The sequence below is a fragment of the Lynx rufus genome, unplaced genomic scaffold (assembly GCF_022079265.1).
Source record: "Lynx rufus isolate CCGP_SWC_20201006 ecotype Redwood Valley unplaced genomic scaffold, mLynRuf1.p SCAF_8, whole genome shotgun sequence".
NCBI classification, from domain to species: Eukaryota; Metazoa; Chordata; class Mammalia; order Carnivora; family Felidae; genus Lynx; species Lynx rufus.
Genome location: NW_025814896.1, coordinates 11,891,105 through 11,915,394, shown reverse-complemented (window position 1 = coordinate 11,915,394; position 24,290 = coordinate 11,891,105). Strand labels below are relative to the sequence as shown.

At 50.7% G+C, this 24,290-nt stretch overlaps 1 protein-coding gene across 2 annotated transcripts in view; it reads left to right on the top strand.

Annotated features, from left to right (window-relative positions):
• SLC9A8 (solute carrier family 9 member A8) overlaps positions 1 to 23,365 on the top strand; it is a 67,845-nt gene extending 44,480 nt beyond the window's left edge. For both annotated transcript variants that reach the window (XM_047068199.1, XM_047068201.1), the window contains 8 exons: positions 192 to 330; positions 1,793 to 1,898; positions 10,506 to 10,622; positions 12,832 to 12,914; positions 15,461 to 15,572; positions 18,535 to 18,755; positions 19,693 to 19,839; positions 20,773 to 23,365. In XM_047068199.1, the coding sequence (XP_046924155.1) occupies positions 192 to 330; positions 1,793 to 1,898; positions 10,506 to 10,622; positions 12,832 to 12,914; positions 15,461 to 15,572; positions 18,535 to 18,755; positions 19,693 to 19,839; positions 20,773 to 20,880 (1,033 nt within the window). In that variant the 3' untranslated portion in view covers positions 20,881 to 23,365. The remainder of the gene's footprint in view (positions 1 to 191; positions 331 to 1,792; positions 1,899 to 10,505; positions 10,623 to 12,831; positions 12,915 to 15,460; positions 15,573 to 18,534; positions 18,756 to 19,692; positions 19,840 to 20,772) is intronic.
• The last annotated feature ends 925 nt before the right edge of the window (positions 23,366 to 24,290 follow it).

The window sequence follows — 24,290 nt, the reverse complement described above, 5'->3', positions numbered from 1 at the left end:
CTCTCATCTTCGAACCCCCTGAAACTAACACCATGCCTGCAACAAAGTAGGCGAACAAATAAGTGACCCAACCCAATGATGGAATGAGTGAATGAGCGCCTAAGCAAGAATCAAGTTTTGAGTGTTAGTTAACTTCTAATAACTTTGTCTATAACATTTTAACTTCTTCCTGTTTTTCTTTTATTTCCTAGCACAGCTGAAGGTTTAACAAGGAAAAATATGTCAGATGTCAGTGGGTGGCAAACCTTTTTGCAAGCCCTTGGCTACTTCCTCAAAATGTTCTTTGGCTCGGCAGCACTCGGCACCCTCACTGGCTTAATCTCTGCACTAATATCCTTTTAATATGATGAGCACACGTGGCCGAGAAGATTTTCTTAATTACATTCATCTACATTCAGCCATTTTCTCCCCTTCCTTATGGAGGCCGGGGGCCAGTTTTAGTCTTAAGGTTGAGTTTGAAGGAGGATCTTTATTTAGTTTGGGTTTGAGGATCACTTTAATTGAAACTCAAGGATTTTTAGATTTAACATGTTAAGATTTAGGACGTCACTGTTCAAAGCGTCAGATCTCAGTTGGATCTGATTTCAGGGGAGCTTCTCAGTTCAGAAGATTTTCAGTTTCTACTGCCTCACTTTTCACATTCAGAGAACTGGAAATTAATTTCCTCTGAAAATACCAGCTTGACTAAGTCTTTACCCCACTGAAAGTGTTTATCTGGAAGACCAGAAAAGAGACTTTTAAAATGAGCTCCATCCAAGTTATTCGCACTGATTGCATTGTTTAACAGCCCATAAGCTTTTCCAGCCGGAGGAGGAAAAGGCTCGTTAAGGCCAATGACACCTTCATTGCTGTAGAAAATTTGTCCTGTTTAAAATAGGAACAGGCACCAGACCATTTCTGTGGGAGCCTAAACCTGTGTCTCAGGGAGTTGGCCGCCTGGCCCTCGTCCACGAGCAGTTTGTTCCACAGATGGCCGGGAGAGCCACCCCTGCCTGTGACAGCCATGCTTGTCTGCCGTCCTGTTGAATTTTGCCTTCACCTCCTTTGTCCAGAAGTCTAAAGGCTCTGTTGTTGGCTGACAGCGTCTCATATTGTACCAATAAACGGGATGGAAAGGAGAACTTTTTCTAGTTCAGCGTTTTCCTCCATTTTCCTCTCGGGGGCCAGGGGGGCGGGAAGCATCGGCTGTGATGGAGCCAAGAAGATGGGTGCTGTGAGCCCAGCATAGGCACGTGGGCTGTATTTGAATACAGAGAAGATTCTCCTTCCACAAGGGCGTGAGTTTAGAAGTCTCCAGGAATAGGAAGGAGGGTCCTTCTGCGGGGCCTTTTACCCTGGAGCTCTGGGCACCCCGTTAGCGGTCTCCTCTGACGTTGGAGGAGGGGTGAAAGAGTGACTCGGCCCTGGAAGGGACCTGCCATTGTGGGCTGTCCTCAGTCTGGCTGCGGCCCCAGCTCTGCCCCCCGCAGCCCCAGCATACTGCCAGCCTTCCGAGTCAGCATTTTTTAAACACGTTGACTTAGGTTGATTTTAATTTTTCCCCCACCATTTGTCTTAGGAATTTACAGCTCTTAGTGTCTTGTCAGCTTCCCTTTCGTAAAACAACTGTCTCCCTGCAAAGAAGAAAAAAAAACATCCATAATGACAGGTTTTCATGTGTTACCTTGGAGTGTCCCAAACTCTTTTGTGTTCGTTGTTTACCGTGTGTATTTGGAAGGCAGCGGTTTTGTGACTTTTCTACATCTCCCGTCAACTGTCCCTCGGTTCTTTTTCCTTGACAACTGTTGTTTACGTGCTAAAGCATATTGACTTGAGGAAAACGCCTTCCTTGGAGTTTGGCATGATGATCATCTTTGCTTACCTTCCTTATGGGCTCGCTGAAGGAATCTCGCTCTCGGGTAAGTGACAGAAACATGAAATGCTGGGGTTGACGGCGGTCCTGCCTGGTGAAAGAGGTTATGTCAGTGGGGTCACTTTCAATCCCAAGAGACAGTCACAACTCAGAAGAGCTTAAGCAATAAAGGGGATTTACCGGCCCTGTAAGGACACCTCTGAATTTAGACCTGGCTGGATTCAGGGGCTCAGTGTCATGGTCACACTTTCTCTTCACCCACCATCCTGTAGTGGAGACCAGAATATCACTTCCAGTGCTGCTGCTTTCCCAGAACAAGGCCTCTGAGGGGCCTTCACTCAAAGGATGGGGTCAGCCTGCCAAGGGCAGTGAATCCTCTAGCCTGGCCCTAGACCCTGGTGCCCACTGATGTGCTATATTCTATCATTACAGTTTTGCCTTTTCTAGAATGCCGTACAAATGAAATCATGTAGTACGTAGACTTTTGTGTCTCCTTTCTTTCAGTCATCATAATGCTGAGAGACATCCATGTTTTGTCATGTATCAGTAGTTTATATATACATTCTTACAGCACCACATTTTATCCATTCGCCATTTGAAGGACATTTGGGTTTTTTCAGATTTTATAGCTATGAATATTTGTGCCTATTTTCTTTTTTTTTTTTTTTTTTTTTCAACGTTTATTTATTTTTGGGACAGAGAGAGAGACAGAGCATGAACGGGGGAGGGCCAGAGAGAGAGGGAGACACAGAATGGGAAACAGGCTCCAGGCTCTGAGCCATCAGCCCAGAGCCTGACGCGGGGCTCGAACTCCCGGACCGCGAGATCGTGACCTGGCTGAAGTCGGACGCTTAACCGACTGCGCCACCCAGGCGCCCCAATTTGTGCCTATTTTCAAATATCTTGGATAAATACCTAAGGGTGGGGTCGCTGGGTCATATAGTAAGTATATATTTTATGTTATTAGAGACTGCCAAGTGTTTTCCAGAACGATGGGACCATTTGGCATCCCCACCGGAATGTTAAGAGAGAGTTCCAGTTGTTTCACGTCCTCATCAACACTCACTCTAATGTTTAAAACTTTAGCCATTCAGATATGTGTGCGGCAACTTGATTCTGATGTGTTTTGGAGTAATTCTCTTTCTATTCTGCTTGGGGTTCATGGAGCTTCTTGGGTTTATAGTTTATGAGGTTATAGCTCTTCACCAAATTTGGTAAATTTTTACCCATTTCTTTAAATGACTTCCTTCTGTTCTCCCATCTCTTCCCCTGTTGGGAGCCCAGTTACTTAAATTACGATAGACAACATGCTATCATCCCATAATACACTTTGCTTTTCTAATTTTTTTCAATCTTTTTCTTTTGTTCTTTCTAAGCTTTACTTTGCTTCGGCCAGTTTCTGTTTCTGTGTCTTTGTGGTTTGGATCTTCTGCCTGCCCATTATCCTGCCGGTCCCGTCCAGTGTATCTTTCATTTCAAATATTGTGTTATTCATCTTACAGAAGTTCCCTTTGGGTCATTTTTATATCATCGATTTCTCTCCTCACGTTCACGATTGTCTCTACATTCTTGAGTATATGGAATACATTTATTTATTTAAAAAATTTTTAATGTTTATTTTTGAGAGAGAGAGACAGAGTGTGAGTGGAGGAGGGGCAGAGAGAGAGGGAGACACAGAGTCTGAAGAAGGTTCCAGGCTCCAAGCTATTAGCACAGAGCCCAACGTGAGGCTCGAACTCATGAACCGCGAGATCATGACCTGAGCCGAAGTCGGACGCTTAACCGACTGAGCCACCAGGCGCCCCGTGGAGTACATTTATAAGAGCTGCTGTAATGTCCTTGTTTGCCAGTTCCATCCTCTCTGTCCATTCTAGGACTCTTTCTGTCAGTTACCTTTTCTTCTGCCTCTAAGTCATATTTTCCTGCTCTTTGCTTGCCTATTAATTTTGTATTGAATGCCGGTCATTGTAAACTTTATTATGTCGTTGACTACTAGATTTTCTCGTATTCTTCATAGAGTTCTGGATTTTCTTCTGCCGTGTCTCTAAGTTTCTTGGAATCCATATAATCCTTTTGAAGTTTACTTTTAAACTTTGTCAGCAGGTCCAGACTAGCACCAGGAAGTAATGCAGTGCCCTTCTGAGGACTCTGCCTCCTGTCTCATGTATTACAAGGCCACCCCACTCTGGCCTGCGGGAACGCAAACTTGCCAGCCTTATGTCTCCTTCAGGTTTGTTGGCCTATTGCTTTTAACAGTCCAGGATTCAGGGGACCACTCTTGCAGTTCTCTGGAGCTCTCTTTCTGTGCAGCCCCTCCTCTCGGGTATCCTGGCTGCTTCGGGTCCCCCTCTTCTCAGCTACACTGACTGTGCTGGGCTCAATTTGGAGTTCCCCTCCCCGAGCCTCAGCCTGGAAACTATGTCAGGGCAGTAAAGTGGGCTGGGGCCTGGAGCAGGAATGGCCACTTTGTTTGTTTCCCTGTCAGTAATGTTTCCCTTCTGACAGTCCTACCCCGCGGTGCCCAATGCCAGAAGACAGTTTCGTTTCATATCTTTTATCAGGTCTTCTAGTTGTTTATGGCAGGACGGCAGTTTCCACAGCAGTTATTTCTTCATGGGCAAAGTGGAAGGCCCCAGTGGTTTTTAATGACTGTTGAGCAGAATTCTCCCCACAGATCACTCTCTGGAATTACACGTGGGAACTCTGTGAGCAGATCTTGCCAAGGAGGACGCAGAGAGGACTCTGGCCATTTTCAATGGAGAACTCTTTGTAAACCTCATGGGGTTTTTTTGTTTGTTTGTTTGTTTGTTTTTAATTTGATTTGTGCCCAAGCCAGTTCTCTTGGATAATTTTGTCTCAGTATCTGCCATCAAGTTCCTTCTCTTCTCTTTCCTGAATTTTGCCACTTACATAAACATTACCTGTGAGTCATTGGCTGTAGCCTGGCTATTTTTACCTCTGTTTTTCTAAATTGCTCCCCACCCCTTTGAGATGAACATTGAGTACCTGCTGGCAAAGATAAATTTCATGCCTCTGTTTGGAATTTGTGATTAAAACAGAGGAGTGTGTTTCTTGTTTCCAGAGAGGCAGTGTGAGTTCTGTGACTAGGGTTTTGTTTCTTTGAGGACCTTGGCTGCACACGCCAGTAGGGCCGAAGACAGCACGTGCAAGCCAAGAGCGCACACGGCCACCTCTCGACAGTTGGCCTGGCCGTGCCCACGTTAGTCTTCAGGATATCTGTCACACAGGGTTTTCAGAGAAGGCTAGGATGGCCCTGATGTGTTGTGAGGACCTTCTAGTCCGTCGGAAAAGGAGTACATCAGGAAAGGTGATGTTTGCTGTCCCTCCTTCCTTTCCACGCTGTGCTTTCCCCGTCACAAAGGCTTGAGCGAGCAGTTGCCAAGAACACGGAGCAGGATGCTGCCTCCAAATCACACACCTAAATCACGTGTTTGGAACACAGGAGTTAAGGACACCAGGCAGACCTGGGTATGAATCCCAGCCCCGCCTCTCGTTAGCTGTGTAACCTCACACGGCCCATGTAACCACTCTGAGCATCCACTTCCTCTTCATGAAATGGGGCCACCCCGAGGCTTGTGGTGAGGATTAAAGGGAGCGATGCAAGGAAAAATCCTGACCGAGGGCATCAGTGTGTGTTATTAATAGGGTGACCGCACATCCTGGTGGCCCTAACATGTAAATTAATCACTCTCAAAAATATCCTGGTTTCAACAGCCAATTAACTAGTCCCCCTAATTATGAGTTAGTGTTAGCTATTCTCAGAATCTTTGTTTTAATTCTATCAGTGTTAGTTATTCTATTCATTCAGGCCAGTTTTGAGGGCCACTTTACCCTCTAAGGACTGAAGGATGAATAGACCCCCACCTTTGTCAGTTTAACCAACTGTGGGCTGAGGGAGGGGGATTGGGGCAGAGTGACACTCTGTCATGATGGGTCACAGAGGATGGAACTTTTGGGGTTGAAGGATGAGCTTGCAAAATTGACCAGGACGTAACACGTTCTGCAAAAGGTTGGGAAGATGTGGGCCAAAGGTGGAATGTGTTGTGCAGCCCTCACGTGCACAGGTGCATATCCAGGGAATTCCTCTGCAGCACTACCTGTCAGAGAGAACATTTGTGTGTTGGAAGCAACCAAATGTTCACCAGTCATAGGAAATTAAGGAAGTTTGGGTCTGTTCTCAAAATGGAATCCTGTGCAGCCGCTGAATAAATGAATTTGACCTATTTGTGCTGCCACAGAAAGAACTCCAAGATGTATTGTTAAATTTTAAGAAAGAAAATTGGAACACCGTGTATTCGTCCTTTCTACAAATATTTATTAAATGCCTATCCTGTGCCGAGAACTGTCCTTGGTACTGGGGATGCAGTAGTCAGCAAGACAAGAGCAGAAGAAAGACAGTTCTTTCGTAAACCCATACGGTAACTTCAGGTAGTGAGAAGTGACAGGAAGGAGAGAAATCAGAGCCATGTCATAGTGGCGTGGGGGGGGGGGGGGGCAGACCCATCATGCCTTAGGGGATCAGGAAGGTCTCCTCAAACAGGTGGCACCCAAGCTAAGACCTGCATGGTGAGAAGGGAGTCAGCCAAGGAAGGGTCTGGGGCAGGAATGCTGAGCAGCGCTAAGTGTCCCAGATCAACATGAGGGAACTTGACGCCCTCCAGGAAGAGCAGGAAGTACAGCAGGCTGAGGCACAGGGGTGAGGACCCCAGCCCACGGGGTTCTTAGGCCCGAGAAGGAGTTGGGATTCTGTTATATGTGCAAAGGCAGGTCAGTGTCGGGAGGCCTTTTAAAGATCCCCCTGCTGGTGATACATGCCGTGTACCTAATGCAATCCTATTTATTGCTTTTTAAAGATAGATAAGCTTTATAATGGCATAGGAAAAGAACAGGCAATCTGTATAGGGAACTGTTAACAGTAGTTACCTCTCTAGGCGAGGTGATGTGAATGGAGATTCTCTTGTTTTACTCTGTACCTCGGAGTCTGGATGTTTTAAAGCAAACTATGTTTATTTTGAGGTAATTAGCAAAGAAAACTGACTATGGTTTGATCCAGACTTCAGGAAGTTCATCATATTTTACCTACAGTAAGGCACAGTACACTGGAAGTCGTACCACATGACATGTTTCACCTTCTGCCTTTGGACTTGAATCTCTATTCATCACCATTCTTCATTATGTTTAAAATAGTGGGTTTAACTGAGACTAGAAATAGATTTCCCCTCTCCCTCCCTCCCCCTTTCCTTCCTTCTTTCCTTCCTTCCAAGAAGCTGACCTTTTTACTGCACTGTTATTTACATCCTTAAATGATTTTGCCTTCTAGAAGAAGTACACGTGTCAGAAATTCTTACAGGGCATTTTTTTTTTTTAATGTCTATTTTTGAGAGAGAGAGACAGCGTGAGCAGGGGAGGGGCAAAGAGAGAGGGAGACACAGGATCTGAGCTGTCAGCGCAGAGCCCGACGCGGGGCTCGAACTCACAGACCGCGAGATTGTGACCTGAGCCAAAGTCAATGCTCAACTGACCTAGCCACCCAGGCGCCCCAAGGGCATTTTTTAAAATACCCAGGCCCTTTGTCTCTGTAAGTGAGCCCATTTGCGCCATTTTCCCCGTGGTGTTTTTACAGCATGTGTGGAGGGCACCTGCAGGGGGTGAAGGTGGTCTGGGTGGCGGAAAAGCTACCTGCGCTTAGGGAGCACTCAGGGCAGACACTTGAGCTGCCCCTTGGGCTTTTGCACCCTCTGCTGACGCTGACTCTTCCCTTTCCCCAGAACTCGAGAGATGTCCCCACCTCAGACTAGCCCGGGGTAACGGCGGTGGCTGGCTGTTCACTCTTGCATTGGACAGAGGGCTCATTTTCATATGGTCCAAATTCAGCCTCCAGATGGGGTTTGTTTATCTATACGGAAAAGTCGTTAATATTTGAGTTGGTTGTCGTCATTAGAAGCTGGGAGATTTCCCATAAGAAACAGATTTCTGGCATTTCTCAAAAAGCCAGAAGGGAGACTGGTCAGCACTTAGGCCCCCCACCCACAGGGCTGCCATCAGAACTTTGTAGGTGGGCTTGTGTCTTCTTCGCCCACGTGCTGGTCACCCTTTTTTTATTTTTATTTTTATTGTCTGGCCCCTAGAGATTCTGTTTCCAAACCCTGGCCTAGGGCACCAGACTGAGCAAGCCAGCCAGACCCCTTCTGGGCTATGCTTGTCCCCTTGCTGCAGAGTGCTGAGGCAGGACAGGCCCGAGGGTGGGCAGGAAAGGTCCCTGGGGCTCTGGCAGCGGGAGCTAGCATTCAGTCCCAAGGCAGCTCCCACATTCTGCTGTCACGTCTGACTTCCCAGAGCCTTTGGCTTTCTTGGAGTTGTCATTTAATGTTGGGACTCCAGCGGGTGGTGATGACCTCTGTGGGTGGGACAACAATGCCGGGGGAAGGCCACTCGTGTCACAACCCATACGTGACTCAGGCTCCTCTGGGGCTGACCTTTACTTCAAGGTGAGCACTGCAAGGTCTCAGCTTTGCCAGTGAGTTGATAACCCTTCTCGAAGCAGACTGGTGAAACAAAACCCCTTGGAAGCCCAGAAGCTAGGAACTTTTGCCACTGGACTGTGATGCTAAGGCTCAAGTCCGTAAAAACTGAAGTGTGTCTGTGCCTCTGTTCGTGATTGAGCCTCAGTTTTCTCATCTGGACATTGGGACTGACAGCACCCACTCATGGAACCATCAGGGGCTAGTGAGGACAAGCCTCGTCCAGTGCCCGTCACAGGACCAGGGCTGAACAGGTGTGGGCAGTCTCTCAGCTGTTCAATGGAGTCCCACACCCAGCCTCTGGTCTCTCCCCTTTTTCACGTTGCTTTGCCTTCCCTGTATTTTGTTGCAGCGTCAGAAAGGGTCAGCAGTCTGGAAGGTCACCTGCAGGAGCGGACTGGGAGAACAGCCGGAGGCTTTCTTGTGTGTGTTTTATCTAGCGGAGCAGTGGTTCAGAGCGACTCTTGACCTGCAGAGTCCTCTCGGTGCCCTTGAGGAGCAAGGAAAGCTGTCGCCCGTCCTCTCCTTTCCCTGTCCCATCTTGCCAGGTGTGCCTTATGGGAAACATTGCTGGAATTTTCCTGCCCAGCCTCCTCTGTAGGAAAGAATGAAAGAGCAAAGGAATTTGCTGTTTCCCAAGAGGACTGGGAGATAACCTGGCTCTGCCTCGGCTCTCCCTCAGGCCAGCAGTGCCTGGTGTGCCGCACACAGAGGGGGCCTGCCTGTATTTGGAGGGTATTGTCTGAGCCTTTGAAATGTCTCCGATGCAGTTCTGTGATCACCCTTTTCCAAATGGAGAGTCAGCCAGTAATCCCTGTCTGTCTGCAGAGTGGCAGGAGTGAGTTAAAATTTTGCGTATAAATTTTGACTTGTAATTCATATATTTGGGCACCTTATTTAATGCCTTTGTAAAAGTCTCAGCTTCCTTACATGAAGACGAGACCGCCTTTCTGCTGCTGAGGCAGAGGGCAGCACTGAGAGGTAACCCAAGCACAGAGCTTTGGGAGTAGTTAGGGGCAGTGGGCAGATGCAGAGATCAGTCCTGAGTGACCAGTAGAAGGGGTGGACTCTCTTGTGGAGCTTTAGACAGAGGACACAGGGGCGCCTGGGTGGCTCAGTTGGCTGAGCGTCCAACTTCAGCTCAGATCATGATCGCACGGTTCATGTGTTTGTCGGGCTCTGGACTGACAGCTTGGAGCCTGGAGCCTGCTTCGGATTCTGTGTCTCTCTCTCGCTCTCTGCCCCTCTCCCACTCACACTCTGTCTCTGTCAAAAATGAATAAATGTTCAAAAAAAAATTTTTTTTTTTTTTAAGAAAAGACACATTGGGGCGCCTGGGTGGCGCAGTCGGTTAAGCGTCCGACTTCAGCCAGGTCACGATCTCGCGGTCCGTGAGTTCGAGCCCCGCGTCGGGCTCTGGGCTGATGGCTCAGAGCCTGGAGCCTGTTTCTGATTCTGTGTCTCCCTCTCTCTCTGCCCCTCCCCCGTTCATGCTCTGTCTCTCTCTGTCCCAAAAATAAATAAACATTGAAAAAAAAAATTAAAAAAAAAAAAGACACATAGGCTTTTATTGTCATTCTTCTCTGTTTATATTTTAGGAGTAACTCCTGGTGATTATGGGAAAATTAAAAATTAAATAAAAATCCACCCATTCTCCACATCCATTCTCATGCTCCCTTTCTTCCCCAAGAGTGGTTCACCTGCACCCCTTCTCTCCATGGGTGATGCAGACAGCTCACGCCTGTTCAGCCCTGGTCCTGTGATGGGCACTGTACGTGGCTTGTCCCCATTCCCGTCTGACAGCTCCATGAGTGGGGGGTGTTAATCCCACTGTCCAGATGAGAAGACTGGGGCTTGGAGAGGGGAAGAAGCTTGGCCTGAGGTCACCCAGCCTCGGGAAGGAAGCTGCCAGAGAGGGGGGCCTTTAGCATTTCTCTACAACCTCTGGGAGGCCCCAGCTATTCTATTTTTCGCCTTTTTTTTTTTTTCTGAAAACATGTAATCCCAGAGGGTCCAGTGACTTGTAGAAAAGTGTGATATTATTTGCGTATCACGTAGCAGGTGCTTTTCTCCTCTCCTCATGTCTGCTTTGCCTCTTGCTCCCTCGCTAGGCATCATGGCCATCCTGTTCTCGGGCATCGTGATGTCCCACTACACGCACCATAACCTGTCCCCGGTCACCCAGATCCTCATGCAGCAAACCCTGCGGACCGTGGCCTTCCTGTGCGGTGAGTTCTGCTCTGTGTGGTTCTGCGCAGGCCTGCCCACAGCTCACTGCTTTGCCACACCCTGATGCAGGAGGCCTCAGATTCTCCCTCTCAGGAGAGACAGCAGAATTCCTCAGAGCCACGTACTGCACTCCCTTATCTTTTGTTTGTTACCCTGGCTTTCAGATTCCATAATGTAAACCTAACTCCTGAGAACTTTCTGGAACATTTGATGGCCTACAATTTTAAGACTAAAAATAATGAGACGCATATGTTTGTAATGTTTTAAAGTGACAGTCCCAAAAATGTGTTCCTTGGCACTGGCATTGGTGAGGGTTAGGTGGGACAAGACTTCCCAGTCCGACAAGAGTCTGGAAAATCCTGGGGAAAATACAGTTTCAGCTTGTGAGCTGCAGAAGCATCTTGAGTTACTGAGGAGGGGGGTGGGGAGTATAGTTAGAGCATTTCCCCAACCTGTCCACAGGCCCCTTTTCCGCTAGAGCGGCTTGAAGGACATGATCCGGGAGCTCGTACACTGATGCTCTCACTGTCGGGCGGGGCCTGCCATGAGGACTGTTTCTGTCAAACAGTTTCAATGTGAGCTCTTGCTCCCCCACACTCTGTACCTCCCTGCCTCCTCCCTGGTTAAGAGCCGGCAGCAAAGGACACACGCTCACACGGTCCCTCCCCTCCGGCTTCCCGGGTGGCAGGGCCCTGGCATCATCGCCAGCATCTGCCTGGCACTGCGGCGGGGTTCGTCTCATTTCCGAGCACAGGCGCCACACCGTCATGTGCTGGGAGGCAGGGCCAGGCCGTGCAGAGGCTTCCTTCTGCAGCCCAGGGGGTTCACGTGCTCAGAGGTCAGATGACCTGCCCGCGGTTAAGAACTGATTCTGGAATCCAGGTCTGTCTCTTCCTGGTCCAGGGGGGGTCTTTTTTCCACAACGTCCGACTCACAAAGTCCTAGCCAGGGACGCTGAGCCTGACTCTCACAATTCAAGTAATATAAAGCAAAACACCCATCTATTTTGTACCCATCGGACTGGCATACCTTTAGTTTGCTAATACCCACTTCCACCGTGGGCATATGGAACACAGGCCCCACTGACAGGCATGGGCACTGATGCCATCTTCTGTGGAGAATCATTACAGCATCAGGCTGGGTTTCAGAGCCGTATGCTCTTTGACCCAGCAATGCTCCCATCAGGAATTTAGCCTGGACATTTGTCATAGCTGGTAACAGCAGAAACAGAAACAGCTTAAGTATCTATTGGTGGAGGCTTTGTGAAATGAGCCATGACATACCGACATAATGGAATATGTGCTGCCAGGGAAAAGCGTAACATAGATCTGAGTAGGTTCTAAATGAGCTTATTTGGAAAGATCACAAAAATGTTTATTAGATAAGAAGAAAATTCAGGGAGAAGGGTGGGAGCAGCTTGTGCACTTGCTTTAAAAAGAGACACGTTTGGAGGAAAAACATGGCTGAAATGTTTTAAAACAGCCTCTGTTGTAGGATGTTCAGGTATTTTAAAATGCAGTCTTTGTCTCCCTGATTATTAGACTATTCTGGGGGACATCACAGGTTGAGCAGGGAGACTAGTGCTGGAAATTCATACGATGCTTTCTCTTGGGATATACAAGTGCCTGCTTGCACAGACAGTAGGTGTCAGACTCTTTCTGACTTGTGGGGTGAAGCCAAGAGTTGGAAATACCCTCCTTGCTGCAGACCCTGCAGGCGTAAGCCATCTTCCCAACCCTGTGGCGGCATTAACTACGTGAAGTCGAGCATTTAGCTTAGTCCGCCCCGGCAAGGAAGTCAGCAGAGGGCCCTTTCCACATTAGTTACGTGGTGTCTGCGGCCATTTGCTCTGAATTTTTGCCGCTCTGCTGTAGTCGTGATCCTTGCTAATCACAGTGTTCGACAAATAGACAGGTTCGTGTGTTCTTCATCTTCCCGGGTGGGAGAGTATTGATTTGCATGCGTTTGACAGTTGACCCACTGCCTGGGGAGATTCTGAACAAGCACGGGTTGTGTGTGTGAGAGGGAAGAACGGAAGACGCCAGGCACACGTTCCACCAGGATCTCGGCTGCGGGATTTTCCAGAAAATAAGCAGAGTGTTACAGTGGGCTCTCACTCGCCGTGAAATGTTTGCTTGCTTAACAATTTAGTACTGTGTTAGAAGAAAATAGTTGGGGCTGAATAATCCATTCTTTGGTTTGTTTCAGAAACATGTGTGTTTGCATTTCTTGGCCTGTCCATTTTTAGTTTCCCTCACAAGTTTGAAATTTCCTTTGTCATCTGGTGCATAGTAAGTATTTTCCTTGTTTTTTATTTAATTACTTATTTGTAGATCAATAACCACATGTTCTGGATTCACTTATGTAACTGTTAACTGTTCAAGGTCAACAGCTACATAGACACTCTTCTGTTTAAAGTTTCTTTTGTTAAAAAATCACAAACATACAATAACAGGAAAAGGGATGGAATTAAGTGAATGAATATCCCTGGGAATGAATTTTTACTTCTTTTTAAATTTCAAACGGCCTTGAATTTATGGTCTTGTCTAAAAAGTAAAAGTTTATCTGTTTTCTCTGGTGGTAAAAGCAGATCTCAGAATTGGAACACATAATTGATCATAACCATGTAAAAACATCATGCATAGAAACAAAAACCATGTTAAAAGATATAGCTCAATGTTCACAGTGGTTATAGAATTGGGGATGATTTTCTTTTCTGCTTTTTCTGGATAATTTATAACGCATATATTTACTTATTACTGTAATTTTCTTCCAATGTGTCCATTTTGGAACGTGACCTTGGACACTTGTATGAAGTAAAGATTACCAGGCCCTTACCTCCCCGGAGGTTCACCCAGAACAGTCGTCCCAGGTGATTCTTACCATTCAGAAGGTTTGGGAAACTTAGCAGTGGACTTGAGGCGGCGGGAGGAGACAAATTAAAATATACCTTTAAAAAGGGAAAAGAAAAGTTTAATCATTCACAGTAGAATAAAATCTTTTGGAGAATGGAGTGGGGGAGAATAAATGTTTAGCATTTAAAACAAAGGTCCAGCTCCCTCGGGCGTCTGATGGAAGTGACATGAATGGCTTCTAACGTGTGGGCATTTAGCCTGGCGCTCCCAGGCCCGCCTTCCCTTGGTGTGAGCTCACCTCCCATAGGCCCGCCTGCTGATTCATACTGTAATCCCTAATTTCATCTTTGTTGTCCTTTTAGATCCACTGTTAATTTAAGACATGTGAGAACACACCTTGTTGTTGCTGAATTATCATAATTCATCTTCGGTTAGCTTTTATTACCAATGCCACTTAACAAAACCCAGCTGTTGAGAGGCAGGCTTTTTTTTAGCACTTTCACCTACCGTGTGCAAACCAGTGAGGCCTACCTGTTTGGCATGGGGGGAAACTGAGGCACAGAGAAGCTAAAGAACCCTGAGGAAAAATGTTTCTCCTTGCAGCAAGAGCCCTTTGCTTTTGTCACTGTTATCTGTCCTCCGAACTCAGGTTTCAGGACAAAGAGAACAGCAGCAAGAGCCATTTACAGAAAGTCTAGCAGCCTTCAGTGTGGTCGCTGGGTAAAAGGGGCCACATGTGGTCAAACCCGAAACCCAAGTGCGGGAATGAAAGATGAGATTTCAGTGGGTGAAACGAGATGGCTCTCTCGGCCGTGGGCTGCGAGCAAAGGGAAAAAGGGAGGGTGCTCCAGAGGGGGAGCTGGGGCTCCCCCACCGTTGCCGGAGGCTTCCCCGTGCTATTCAGACGGGTGACCTTCCGCTCACTCAGTGGTCAAGGGCACGGGCTGTCGGGGCTGACCAGGTTTGGGACATGGCTCCACAACGTCCTGCCTGGGTCAGCTTGGACCTGTTACTTAACTTCTCTGTCTCCGCTTACTCCTGAAATGGAGACAGTAATACCTGCTTCATAAGCATATTGCAGGGATCTAAACTGAACAAGATAGAATGCATAGAAAATGCTTAGCACAGTGTCTGACATAGAAATGTTACATGATTGGGAGCCATTGTTATTAACTCCGCCATCCGAGGCACACAGTCCAAAGCAGGCTCAGTTTGTGCTTGTTAAAAGAATAAACTTAGAGTCTACCGAATGTACACGTGTGTATCGTATGTATATTATTTTAAGTTAGTTTAGTGAGAACCAAGATGAAAACAAAGAGAGCAAATTAACAGTAGTGCTAGGGATCCACTTAGATAAGATTTAAACCTTATCTAAAGCTGTATTTTGTTAAGACTGACTTTGGAGATGGTTAGGAGCCAAAAGCCATGGCAAGCAACTGACCAGACAGGGTGTGTGTGACCTCCTTCTAGAACATACCTACACATTCCTTTTGCTTGGAGAGCAGCATTTACGAGAAGCATTACGTGGGCCCTTCTCAGTGATGCCTCCTTTCCCTGAGGAGTGGGGCACCCACGGGAGGGTGAGGAGCACCTTGTCTGTCCCTCCAGAGCTAGCCCATTGGGAATGATTAGCGCAGGCCCGTCCCATAGCGGAGCACCTTGGGAGGAGTGAGATTGGCCTCTTGCCATTCAGTTTTGTTCTGCTCTCATAACTAAAGCCGGCTCTGATGCCTTGTTAGTCGTCTCTTTCTGGCTACGGAAACATAACGTACAAAGTGCTATCCTTTCCCAGACTCCTAGACACTAGCGTCTAGAGCAGCACGCCCCAGCTGGGTCTCTGCCTAGCACTGTCATTCATGTCTCTCATGGCCAAGGGGAAGGCTGTGTTTATTACGGGTGTGTCACAAGATCTGTGTTAGCTTCAACAAGCTTGAACTTGGAAGACCAGAGGTTTCTGAGACTTAGTTGGTTGTTATTCACAGGTACTTGTACTGTTTGCCAGAGCGGTGAACATTTTCCCTCTTTCCTACCTCCTGAATTTCTTCCGTGATCATAAAATCACACCGAAGATGATGTTCATCATGTGGTTTAGTGGTAAGTCCAACGCTGAATGAACAGTGGAAGGAAAATACGTCGTATAAAGGCACACGTCGTGTAGAGAGAGCCCTTTGACGATGAGCAGGCCTCAGAAGGCAAAAACCATACGAGCTCCCGCTTAACAAGCACCTACTGTAACCCAGGCCCCGGGCGAGTCCCTTGCAGACAGGACCCCTCACAGCCTCGGTGCCATGAGTAAATGGGTAGAGTGCACATCTCCTCCACACGTGAGGAGGCTCAGGCTCGAGGGCAAAGGCCGTGACTGGAGTCGGGGGACGACAGGAGGCAGAGCCAGTATTTCCTGTCTCTCTGTCCCTGCTCCTCTGGACAGACAGGGCCTCCAGGTGAGATGCGAGGCGCAGCTCTCACCTGCCTGCAAGTAACGAAGGGCTCAAAATAAAAAAGGCCTGTTTAAATTTTTTTGCCAGTACAGGCTGGGTTTGGATATTTTTTTAATTTAGTCACTGAGTTCTGAGAGTCGATTGGAACATTTTAGTTTCTGTGCAAATTCCTCTACCTTTTAAAGGATGGGAATGATTTCCTATTTGGTACCTAATGAACTGGCTCCTTAGGCATCTTTAAATTTGTTTTTGAGCAATATGTCCAGCTCTTTGTACTTTCTTATTTAAATAATATAATTTAAATATTCCACGTGGGTCGGAGTATAGCAACATGCCTTATAAGCTGTTCTCTACTCAACAGCATGATCTATAATTCCTCACAGATTTCTCTCCTCTTTCAAAAGGCCTCGTTTAAAATATTTATGCGTGTCTCTGCGAGGTATGTATGTATGCAGAGCGAGAGAAACTTTTTTCTCAATCTTTCTTGCCAGTGAGAAAAAAGTTTTTGTAAAGTGGTTAGTTGATTTCAAAGAACATCTAAGAGATGTTTTATCAGATATTTTACATGTTATGTGAGCTTTGTGGGAGAGGGGCGCAGGCTAAGAGACCTCTGTGGCACGGGGCATGCTGCTTTAAACAGTGAGGGCTGTTGACCCCAGCGGTTTTCTGAGCCCCTTCCCCACAGATTTTCACCCTCTCTTTTCTGGATCCTCAACCTCTGTCTCTACTGAAGCATCATCATTGAAACTCTTGAACATTCTTCTCTTTGCCTCCAAAAACCCAGCAACTTCAACCCAGATCCCTCCCACACACACACCCCCCCCCCAGCTGCTTCCCGTCTCCCATCGCAGCCAGACCTCTTTAAGCGGGCTGTCCTCACCTGTTTTCTTCACTCTGTCACCCCCTGTTCACAGGGCTGAACTTGGCCTTGCCCAGGTCACCAGCGACCTGCAGCCAGACCTGGTGGGCACTGGGTAGCCCTGGTCCAGCCCAGCTCCATGGCTTTGAGCTCCTTCTTCCCACCGACCTGCTTTCTGCCCGGAGACCCTCTTCCCTGGGCCTCCGGGCCATGCTCCTGGTTGCCCTCTTTTCCCTTTGGGGTCTCCACAGTTTCCCTCTCCTCCTTTATAGACCCCTCAGTATTGGCTTCCTCAGGACTGAGCCGCAGACCTGATGCTGCTCTTGTGTTCCCACAAGCTCGCTCATCCTGCGGCAGTTCCCATACTCCCAGAGCTGTTTGCTCTTAGATCCTGACTCCTGTGTCTAAATCCTCCTTCAGTGCTATGGAGACACTGCGATCTCATTGTCTAGGACTGAACTTACCTTTCTGCCCAACCTGCTTCTTTTCCAGCATCCCCTTTCCATGGAAAACAATAATGTGTATTACAACAAACGTGTGGCTAACTCAGTGTTTGCTGTGTCTACACCTGTCCTGTTCCAAGACATTTTATCCTCAGGCCACCCACCTGGCAGGCCCTGTTTTTAGTCCCGTGTGACAGGTTGAGAGGTTGAGTTGAGTCTCTCGCTTTAACCTGAGAGGCCTGGGGGAAAGCAGGGCATTAGGGGGTAAATCCAGGAGCTAGACTCCAGACCCTGTGCCTAGACCACTCCTAGGACACCCCACCATCGTCCGTGCCCTTCCCTTCCTCGGCCACCCCACCTCCCGCTCGCCCCTGTGGCCTGTTGCTTCCACTCTCCATGTCTCTCTTAATGCCATCCCCCTGCTGTGTCCCCATCTTGGGTCTACACTGCTCCTGTGGTCACACCCCCATTATGCTGTGATGCTCCAGCCTCCGTGTCCGGACCAGATCCTTCACTGTGTGCCCCCCCCCCCATTCTCCCTTCTTCTGGCGCTCACTATCTCACGGGTCCTTGTCTGAGGTCTCCCCTCCCTGGGACCTCCCCTCTCTGGCACCAGGCAAGCCAGGAATTTTCCCAGGAAGTGCTGTTTTCCAGCTCAGTGCAGCCCTTCAGCCCAGCTAGCAGCCTTGCGGGGGACCACACCAGGAAGGAAGAAGGGAAGAGTTCATGAAGCAGTTCCTGGCAGCCTCTGGCCAGCAGCAGAGCAGCCCCGAGCCTGTCAGGAGCTGTGCAAGGGCAGCATCTTCAGAAACCAGGGGCCGCTGGCCAAACTGCCTTTGTGTGGCCCTGGGAGGACATGTCTTTCTCAGTCTCAGTTCCATATCTATCTATCTATCTATCTATCTATCTATCTATCTATGTATCATGAAGAAATGGAGGACCAGCTTTACCGGCTCTCCTGTGAAGGTCCAGCGAGATTGTGTGCGCAGAGCCCTTAGCACAGGGCCTGGCACACACACGGGGAGTGTGAGCCCTAGGCTGGATAATTCTCACGCATGCGCATCTGGGGCTTCGTGGCCCGGACAGGTCACCTCCTGTGAGCTGCTTGGCCACCCTGTGAAGTGAGAGTGGCATGAGCTCAGGTCCTCTCCTCACACCCCTGAGCCTCACGGGAGGACCTCGCGCTCGGCAGTGGGGTGCGTTAGAACGTGCGGCCGGCCTGAAACGGGGCCGTGCCCGGATTGCCAGGGCGCCCGGTCGGTGACGCAGCTCCCTCCTCCCTGTGCGTCTCCTCTGACCCCCTTCCCTGCCCCCAGGCCTGCGGGGGGCCATCCCCTACGCGCTGAGCCTGCACCTGGACCTGGAGCCCATGGAGAAGCGGCAGCTCGTCGGCACCACCACCATCATCATCGTGCTCTTCACCATCCTGCTGCTGGGCGGCAGCACCATGCCCCTCATCCGCCTCATGGACATCGAGGACGCCAAGGCGCGCCGCAGGAACAAGAAGGACGTCAACCTCAGCAAGACGGAGAAGATGGTGAGTGCCGCGTGGGCCGGGGCGGGGGCGGGGGCTTGGTCTCCACTGCAGCTGGGAAAGGGGGAAATGAGACACGATTTGAGGACCTGAGCACCTACGCACGCACGCACGCACGCAGAACCAGAATTCCGAGGGGGAGCCTGGGGGGCCCAGCGTTTTGTGGATTCCCAAGCCCTCCCGGTGATGCTGATGCGGCCGGGGTTTGAGAACCCTCCCCGCCCCTCCCCCCTCCTGCACCCGCACCACCGCCCAGGCCCGCCAGCGGAGGCCACGTGGCTGTGGCTTCAGAGCCACTCCTCCAGCAGAGCAGCAGTTGCTACATTCATACTCTGGTGGCCTTTGGTCATCCCTGCGGAGGGTGGGCCTGTCCTGGGCCTGGGGCCTGGAGCGGTGCTGACCTAGATCCAGTGACCTGACACCGCCTCCCCCTCCAGACCGGCCCTGCCACGCTACTTGTTCTCATTGCCCTCCAGTTCCCACCAGGACCGTTCCCCGCCCCCCACGCTGACCAGGAGACGCCGGCCCAGGGCAGAACCACAGCTGGTGCAGCTATGGGCAGAAATGATAAAAGAGCCTCCCTTGTTCCGTTTTCTGGGAATGAAATAACCTAGGTGGCAGTTCCCAGTCCTGCCCGCACATTAGAATCACCCTGGAAAGCTTACAGACCAAACCCCAGCCCACACATAAATTCTGGTTTATTCATAATTCTGGTTCATCCCTGGGTATCCATCGTGTTTTCACAAACCTTCCCGCCTCCCCGTGGGCTCCCAGGAGGCGCTTTGCTGGCCACAGACACCCCGCACTGATGCGAAAGCACAGTTAGGGCTGGAGACGCTGGTGGCCGGAAGTGAAGGGCTGCTGGATGGGCCGGGTGGTGTGGGGCCCCCCAGGAAGACACCCGCTGATGACCCTCAGACTCCCTCCCCTCCCCCCGCAGGGCAATACCATCGAGTCGGAGCACTTGTCAGAGCTCACAGAGGAGGAGTATGAAGCCCACTACATCAGGCGGCAGGACCTCAAAGGCTTCGTGTGGCTGGACGCCAAGTACCTGAACCCCTTTTTCACGCGGCGGCTAACTCAGGAGGTGGGACACTGGCCCGCGCCCCCCAGCTGAGGCTCCCTCCCCTTCCTCCCTCAGGACCTGCCGTGGCCAGGAGCGGGTGGGCAGCGGGGAGCCGGCCGGGCCAGCTCCCCCCTACTCGGCCCTCTCCCCAGGCCGGCAGCTGGATGCGCTGTGGAACTCAGCATCTGCTGTTTTTCCTTCACTGCCATTTTTAGCGCTAGTTTAATAATAGACTCGTCAACAGTTTGGTTTTCCTGGATGATAGACTCAGGACATTGATCGGCTACTGAGTCTGAGCTGAAAATTTCAAACATGCGGGGCCTCAGGCATTGGCTTAGGGCTCTTGTTCCATCCCCCTGGGCACAGCTGTCCTCTGGGTGACAGTGACACAGTCTCCTGGGGACCAGCCTGGGCCTGCTTTGCCGAAACTGCCATCCGGCCCCACCTTGTTCCTGAGCCATTTTCCCTCGCCGGCGGTCATGATCGCCGTCAGCGTGGGAGCTCTTGCCGAGCCGGGTGTTGTGCCAGATGTTAATCATTGTAGCTGCGTTTCATCCTCCCGACATCTTGTGTCGTGGCTGCAGCTGCTCTTTGACCAGACACTGGGGAGACTGAGGCCTAGAGAGGTGAACTAACCACCCGGGGTCACACAGCTAATACATGGCAGGGGTGGAAGCAGAGCCCAAGCGTGTCTGATTCCAGAAGCCACGTTTTTTAACATCACGCCATCCTGCCGCCTACTCCGGCTTCTGAGTGACACCCCCTGTTAATCTTACCCCTACAGAGAAAAATCCCAGCCTCAGTTAGTCAGTTAAGACTTTGAAATTGCCCGTGGCCGTGTACCCTGCCTCCCTGAGGTATAAAGCAGCCCCCCCCCCGCCCCGCCTTCCTCAGCCCTAACCCTGACCTGACCCAGACCCACTGATGAGGGCTTGGCTGTGTCTTCTGCCCCAGGACCTCCACCACGGACGTATCCAGATGAAAACCCTCACCAACAAGTGGTACGAGGAGGTGCGCCAGGGCCCCTCTGGCTCTGAAGACGACGAGCAGGAGCTGCTGTGATGGAGCAGGGCGCCCGGTCGGGCCCCCCCACGGCTCCCGGGACAGACACGCCGCGAAGGCCCCCGGTGCTGCTTGCATCGGGCGGCCTCCTCGGGGCAGATGGAGGCGGGGTGAGGCAAAGGCCACGGTCCTCTTAAACCCGGCGTCCCCGGCCCTTGGAGCCAGCTGTCTGCTTCGGAAACAGTCATCCCCCCAGGCCTCACTGAGCCGGACCTCTGCTCGCCGTGTTGCTTCTCAGCTCGCAGATCAGAGGGACCATGTGTCCAGGTAAATTCTCCTCTTCTGCACCCAGGGCGAGTAGTCCTCTGCCGAGCTGCGGCGCGTGAGGAGAGAAATGGCGCTGCGGAGCCCGGCCGTGACCGGGGCGGCCAGGGGAGCGCCGGCTCGCAGCTTCCGCCGTTCCCAGCCACGGCCTTCATCCCGGGAGCACCTGCTGAGGCCGGGATGGGTGTCTGTTCTAGCGGGGCGAGGAGCCAGCCGTTTCCCCTTGGTCATCGAGGTGCCTCCGGCCTCAGCAGCAGCAATTCTGACCTAAGTGCTGGGCTCCGAAATCTGGAAAATGTCACACTCCCCTCCGTGATGTTGCTTGCACTCCTTGAGAAAGAAAAACCGAGTGACAAACTTCGTTACCTCTGGCCCCTCGCGGGCTGTCTCCCTGTGTGGCAGGCGGTAGCTGCCCTTCTCTGGGAATACGGTGAATGTTCACGCCGGTATGGAGCAGGGGCACATGGGCCCTTCTCTAAAGCCCCATTGGAAGCTTGGGTTTTGGGGTGAGGAAGCCTAGTCTGTGGGGTCAGAGCGCCCTCTGGAGGGAGAGGCTAGCGTTACAGGGCTTGTGCAGGCCGGCATCTGCTGTCTTCTAATGGAGTTTAAATTCATGCACTTTTACGAAGTAGTGAGAGCCTAGCAGTTACCTCCCTCACTCGGTGGACCTTATTGTCCATAGGCCCCATTTCCTGGGCTCCACGCAGTCTGCCCACCGTTTACCTGCTGCCACCTTCCTTCCCTCTCCCAGTTCTTTTCCATCTTGGGTCCCAGCTCGCCCAAGAACTGGAGCAGGGGCCAGAGCGGCAGCCCCCTGTGCTCCTCCCTGCTACCCCCACCCAGGACTTGCCCACGTGCACACCCCCTGCCCTGTCCCCGTGGTCCCGGCCCCTGGGCCGTCTAGCAGGGGGAGCTGCCCATCATGTCCAGATGAAGTGGTCACTGACTTTCACATCCGCGCCTCACACCTGCTAGCCTTCACCCACGTGTGGGCCAGTGGCAGATCCCCTGTGTGGCTCAGGGTCCCTGCCTTGGGACTCGGCACCCTCTGGCATGGTTTACTTCATCATGTGCGGTCCTTGGTTCTCTGTGGGGACACCGTGGGCCAGCACGGACCCTGGGCTGGCAGCACGTATGTTTCCATCTCTTCTGCCTCAGGCGGCAGGGCTCTGGACGTCAGCAAGGACTGAACTCTCCAGGTCTCTGCTGCCCAGCCCACCAGGCCAGGCCCCTGCCCAGACCCCTTCCCCTTTCCCGAAAGAGTGAGGCCTGTCAGGCTGGAAGCATATGGTTTCCTTTTTATGCATGAAAAGTAAATCTGTACTTGATAGGATTAAAATATGGCCATTTCTCTTTTTGTAACCTCCTACTTTAACCCCTTAATTTAAGCCAAACAGGAGCATTCTACTCCACCTCATACCTTCACTGGAGGAGTAATGCCATGCGTAATTCTGGCCTCCATCATGTCCTACTTGCTTTTAGAGGAAAAGTAAAAGAAGAGGTCAAAGAGGGAGGGGACCTTGTCCACCCCTGGAGGGAGGTGGGCAGGGATCCCCGACTAGAGTGTTCTCTCATTCCCAAACCCGCAAGTAATCTTTCTTCCTTGAAATTCATGGTGTGATCTCAGAAGTGCAACTTGCATTGCAAACTCAATAGTTTACCAGAAAATTTAGTGGGGAGGGGGCTGTGAGTTCATAGAAAATAGCAGTGAAAACAGGATCTCCTCGATTCAGACTGCCCCTTGTCACCAGGTCCCATCTGGCCTCCCACTTTTAGCTGAGACCTGAAAACGACACTGAAGTAGAGAAGGGTCCCCAGGGTGGAAAGTCCCCAGGGCCTGGCTCAGTGGGCAGGGGGCACCTTTCCTGGCAGTTACCAGCACCAGCTTGGGTCTCCTGTGCTGGGTCTTCTGCCCCCCGCTGGCTAAGGGAGGTTTGGCAGGCTGGAGAGCATTCCCGGGAGGACAGGTGTGCCCTGTGTATCTCAGGTCAGTCCCTTTGCCTTTGCCACACGCACAGCTCATGGAGATGGGTTTTCCTGGTGGATTTTTAAAAGTGTCTTTGCCTGAGAATCAGAAATGTGCTGTTGGCTACCTTTAGCATACCTAATAATTCTATTGGGGGCAATAAATGCCTAGTCGATTAAAAAAAATATCCAGCATAACTCCAATTTCCCACAAATTTACTTCGTTCTGGGTCTAAGCCGTGGGACAGGGAAGCCACAGCACATAGACAAGGTCACACTTTAGGGTGAGGTGAAGGCTGTAAAGTCAGTGAGGGCCTCTGGGGAAGCTGGCCAGTCACCTAGTTAGCCAGTGAACTAGAAGACGTGCTTGCCTTGGGGAGCCATGTGGCAGCAAGCACCCCTCCCCATCCAAAAGCGCCCCCCCCTCCACAGCAGGCCTAGCGATTTTGAACTCTTGAAATAAGTCACATGGCCTGTCGTTGTAGGACTCCTGGGAACAACCGTACCCCAAAGCTTGTGGTATAGGTGTTACAGGGAAAGGAGGTGGCTTGCCCTAGGTCCCCCAGAGATCACGTTTTGGGCTAGGCTAAGCCAGGGCCAGGCAGGAGGAAGGTGGCTCAGTTCCACAGTGTGGTGCTCACTCAGCCCAGCAGCAGAAGCACAAACCTCCCGCACCCAGGCCAGCTACCTCTCTTCACAGTGGAAATGCTGGCCAGGCCTTGGTTGACATAAGGCCAAGGGGCAGGGCCTGGCCCATAATGTTGGTGATCCCAGAGGACCCTAAGTCAGCCTAGGGGGGGTCCTGGTTTGCCTGCAGATTCCTTTGTGTGCCATGGAATGTGGAGAGATTCGTGAGTGGGGCTCCTCCTGCCCTTGGAACCTATGTCAGAGCTACAGACTTGGCCTCTGGCCTCGGGGGGTCTCGGTTCCACATTCCCACAGGGGCCTGCACATTTGGCAGAGTCCTCAGCGGGGTGGCCACAGCCGGGATCCCACTTCTGCTTTGGTGGGGAGACTGAGCGTGGGGCAGGGTGGCGGCCAGCTTCTCCTCGTCCGAGTTACGGATGTCAAAGGCGCAGGCCTTAGAACTGGTCCCTGATTCAAGTACAAGGAGGAATCAGCATCAATGATCTGCCATTAATTAGGACTTTAAATGCAAAAAAGAGAGAGAGAAAAAAGGC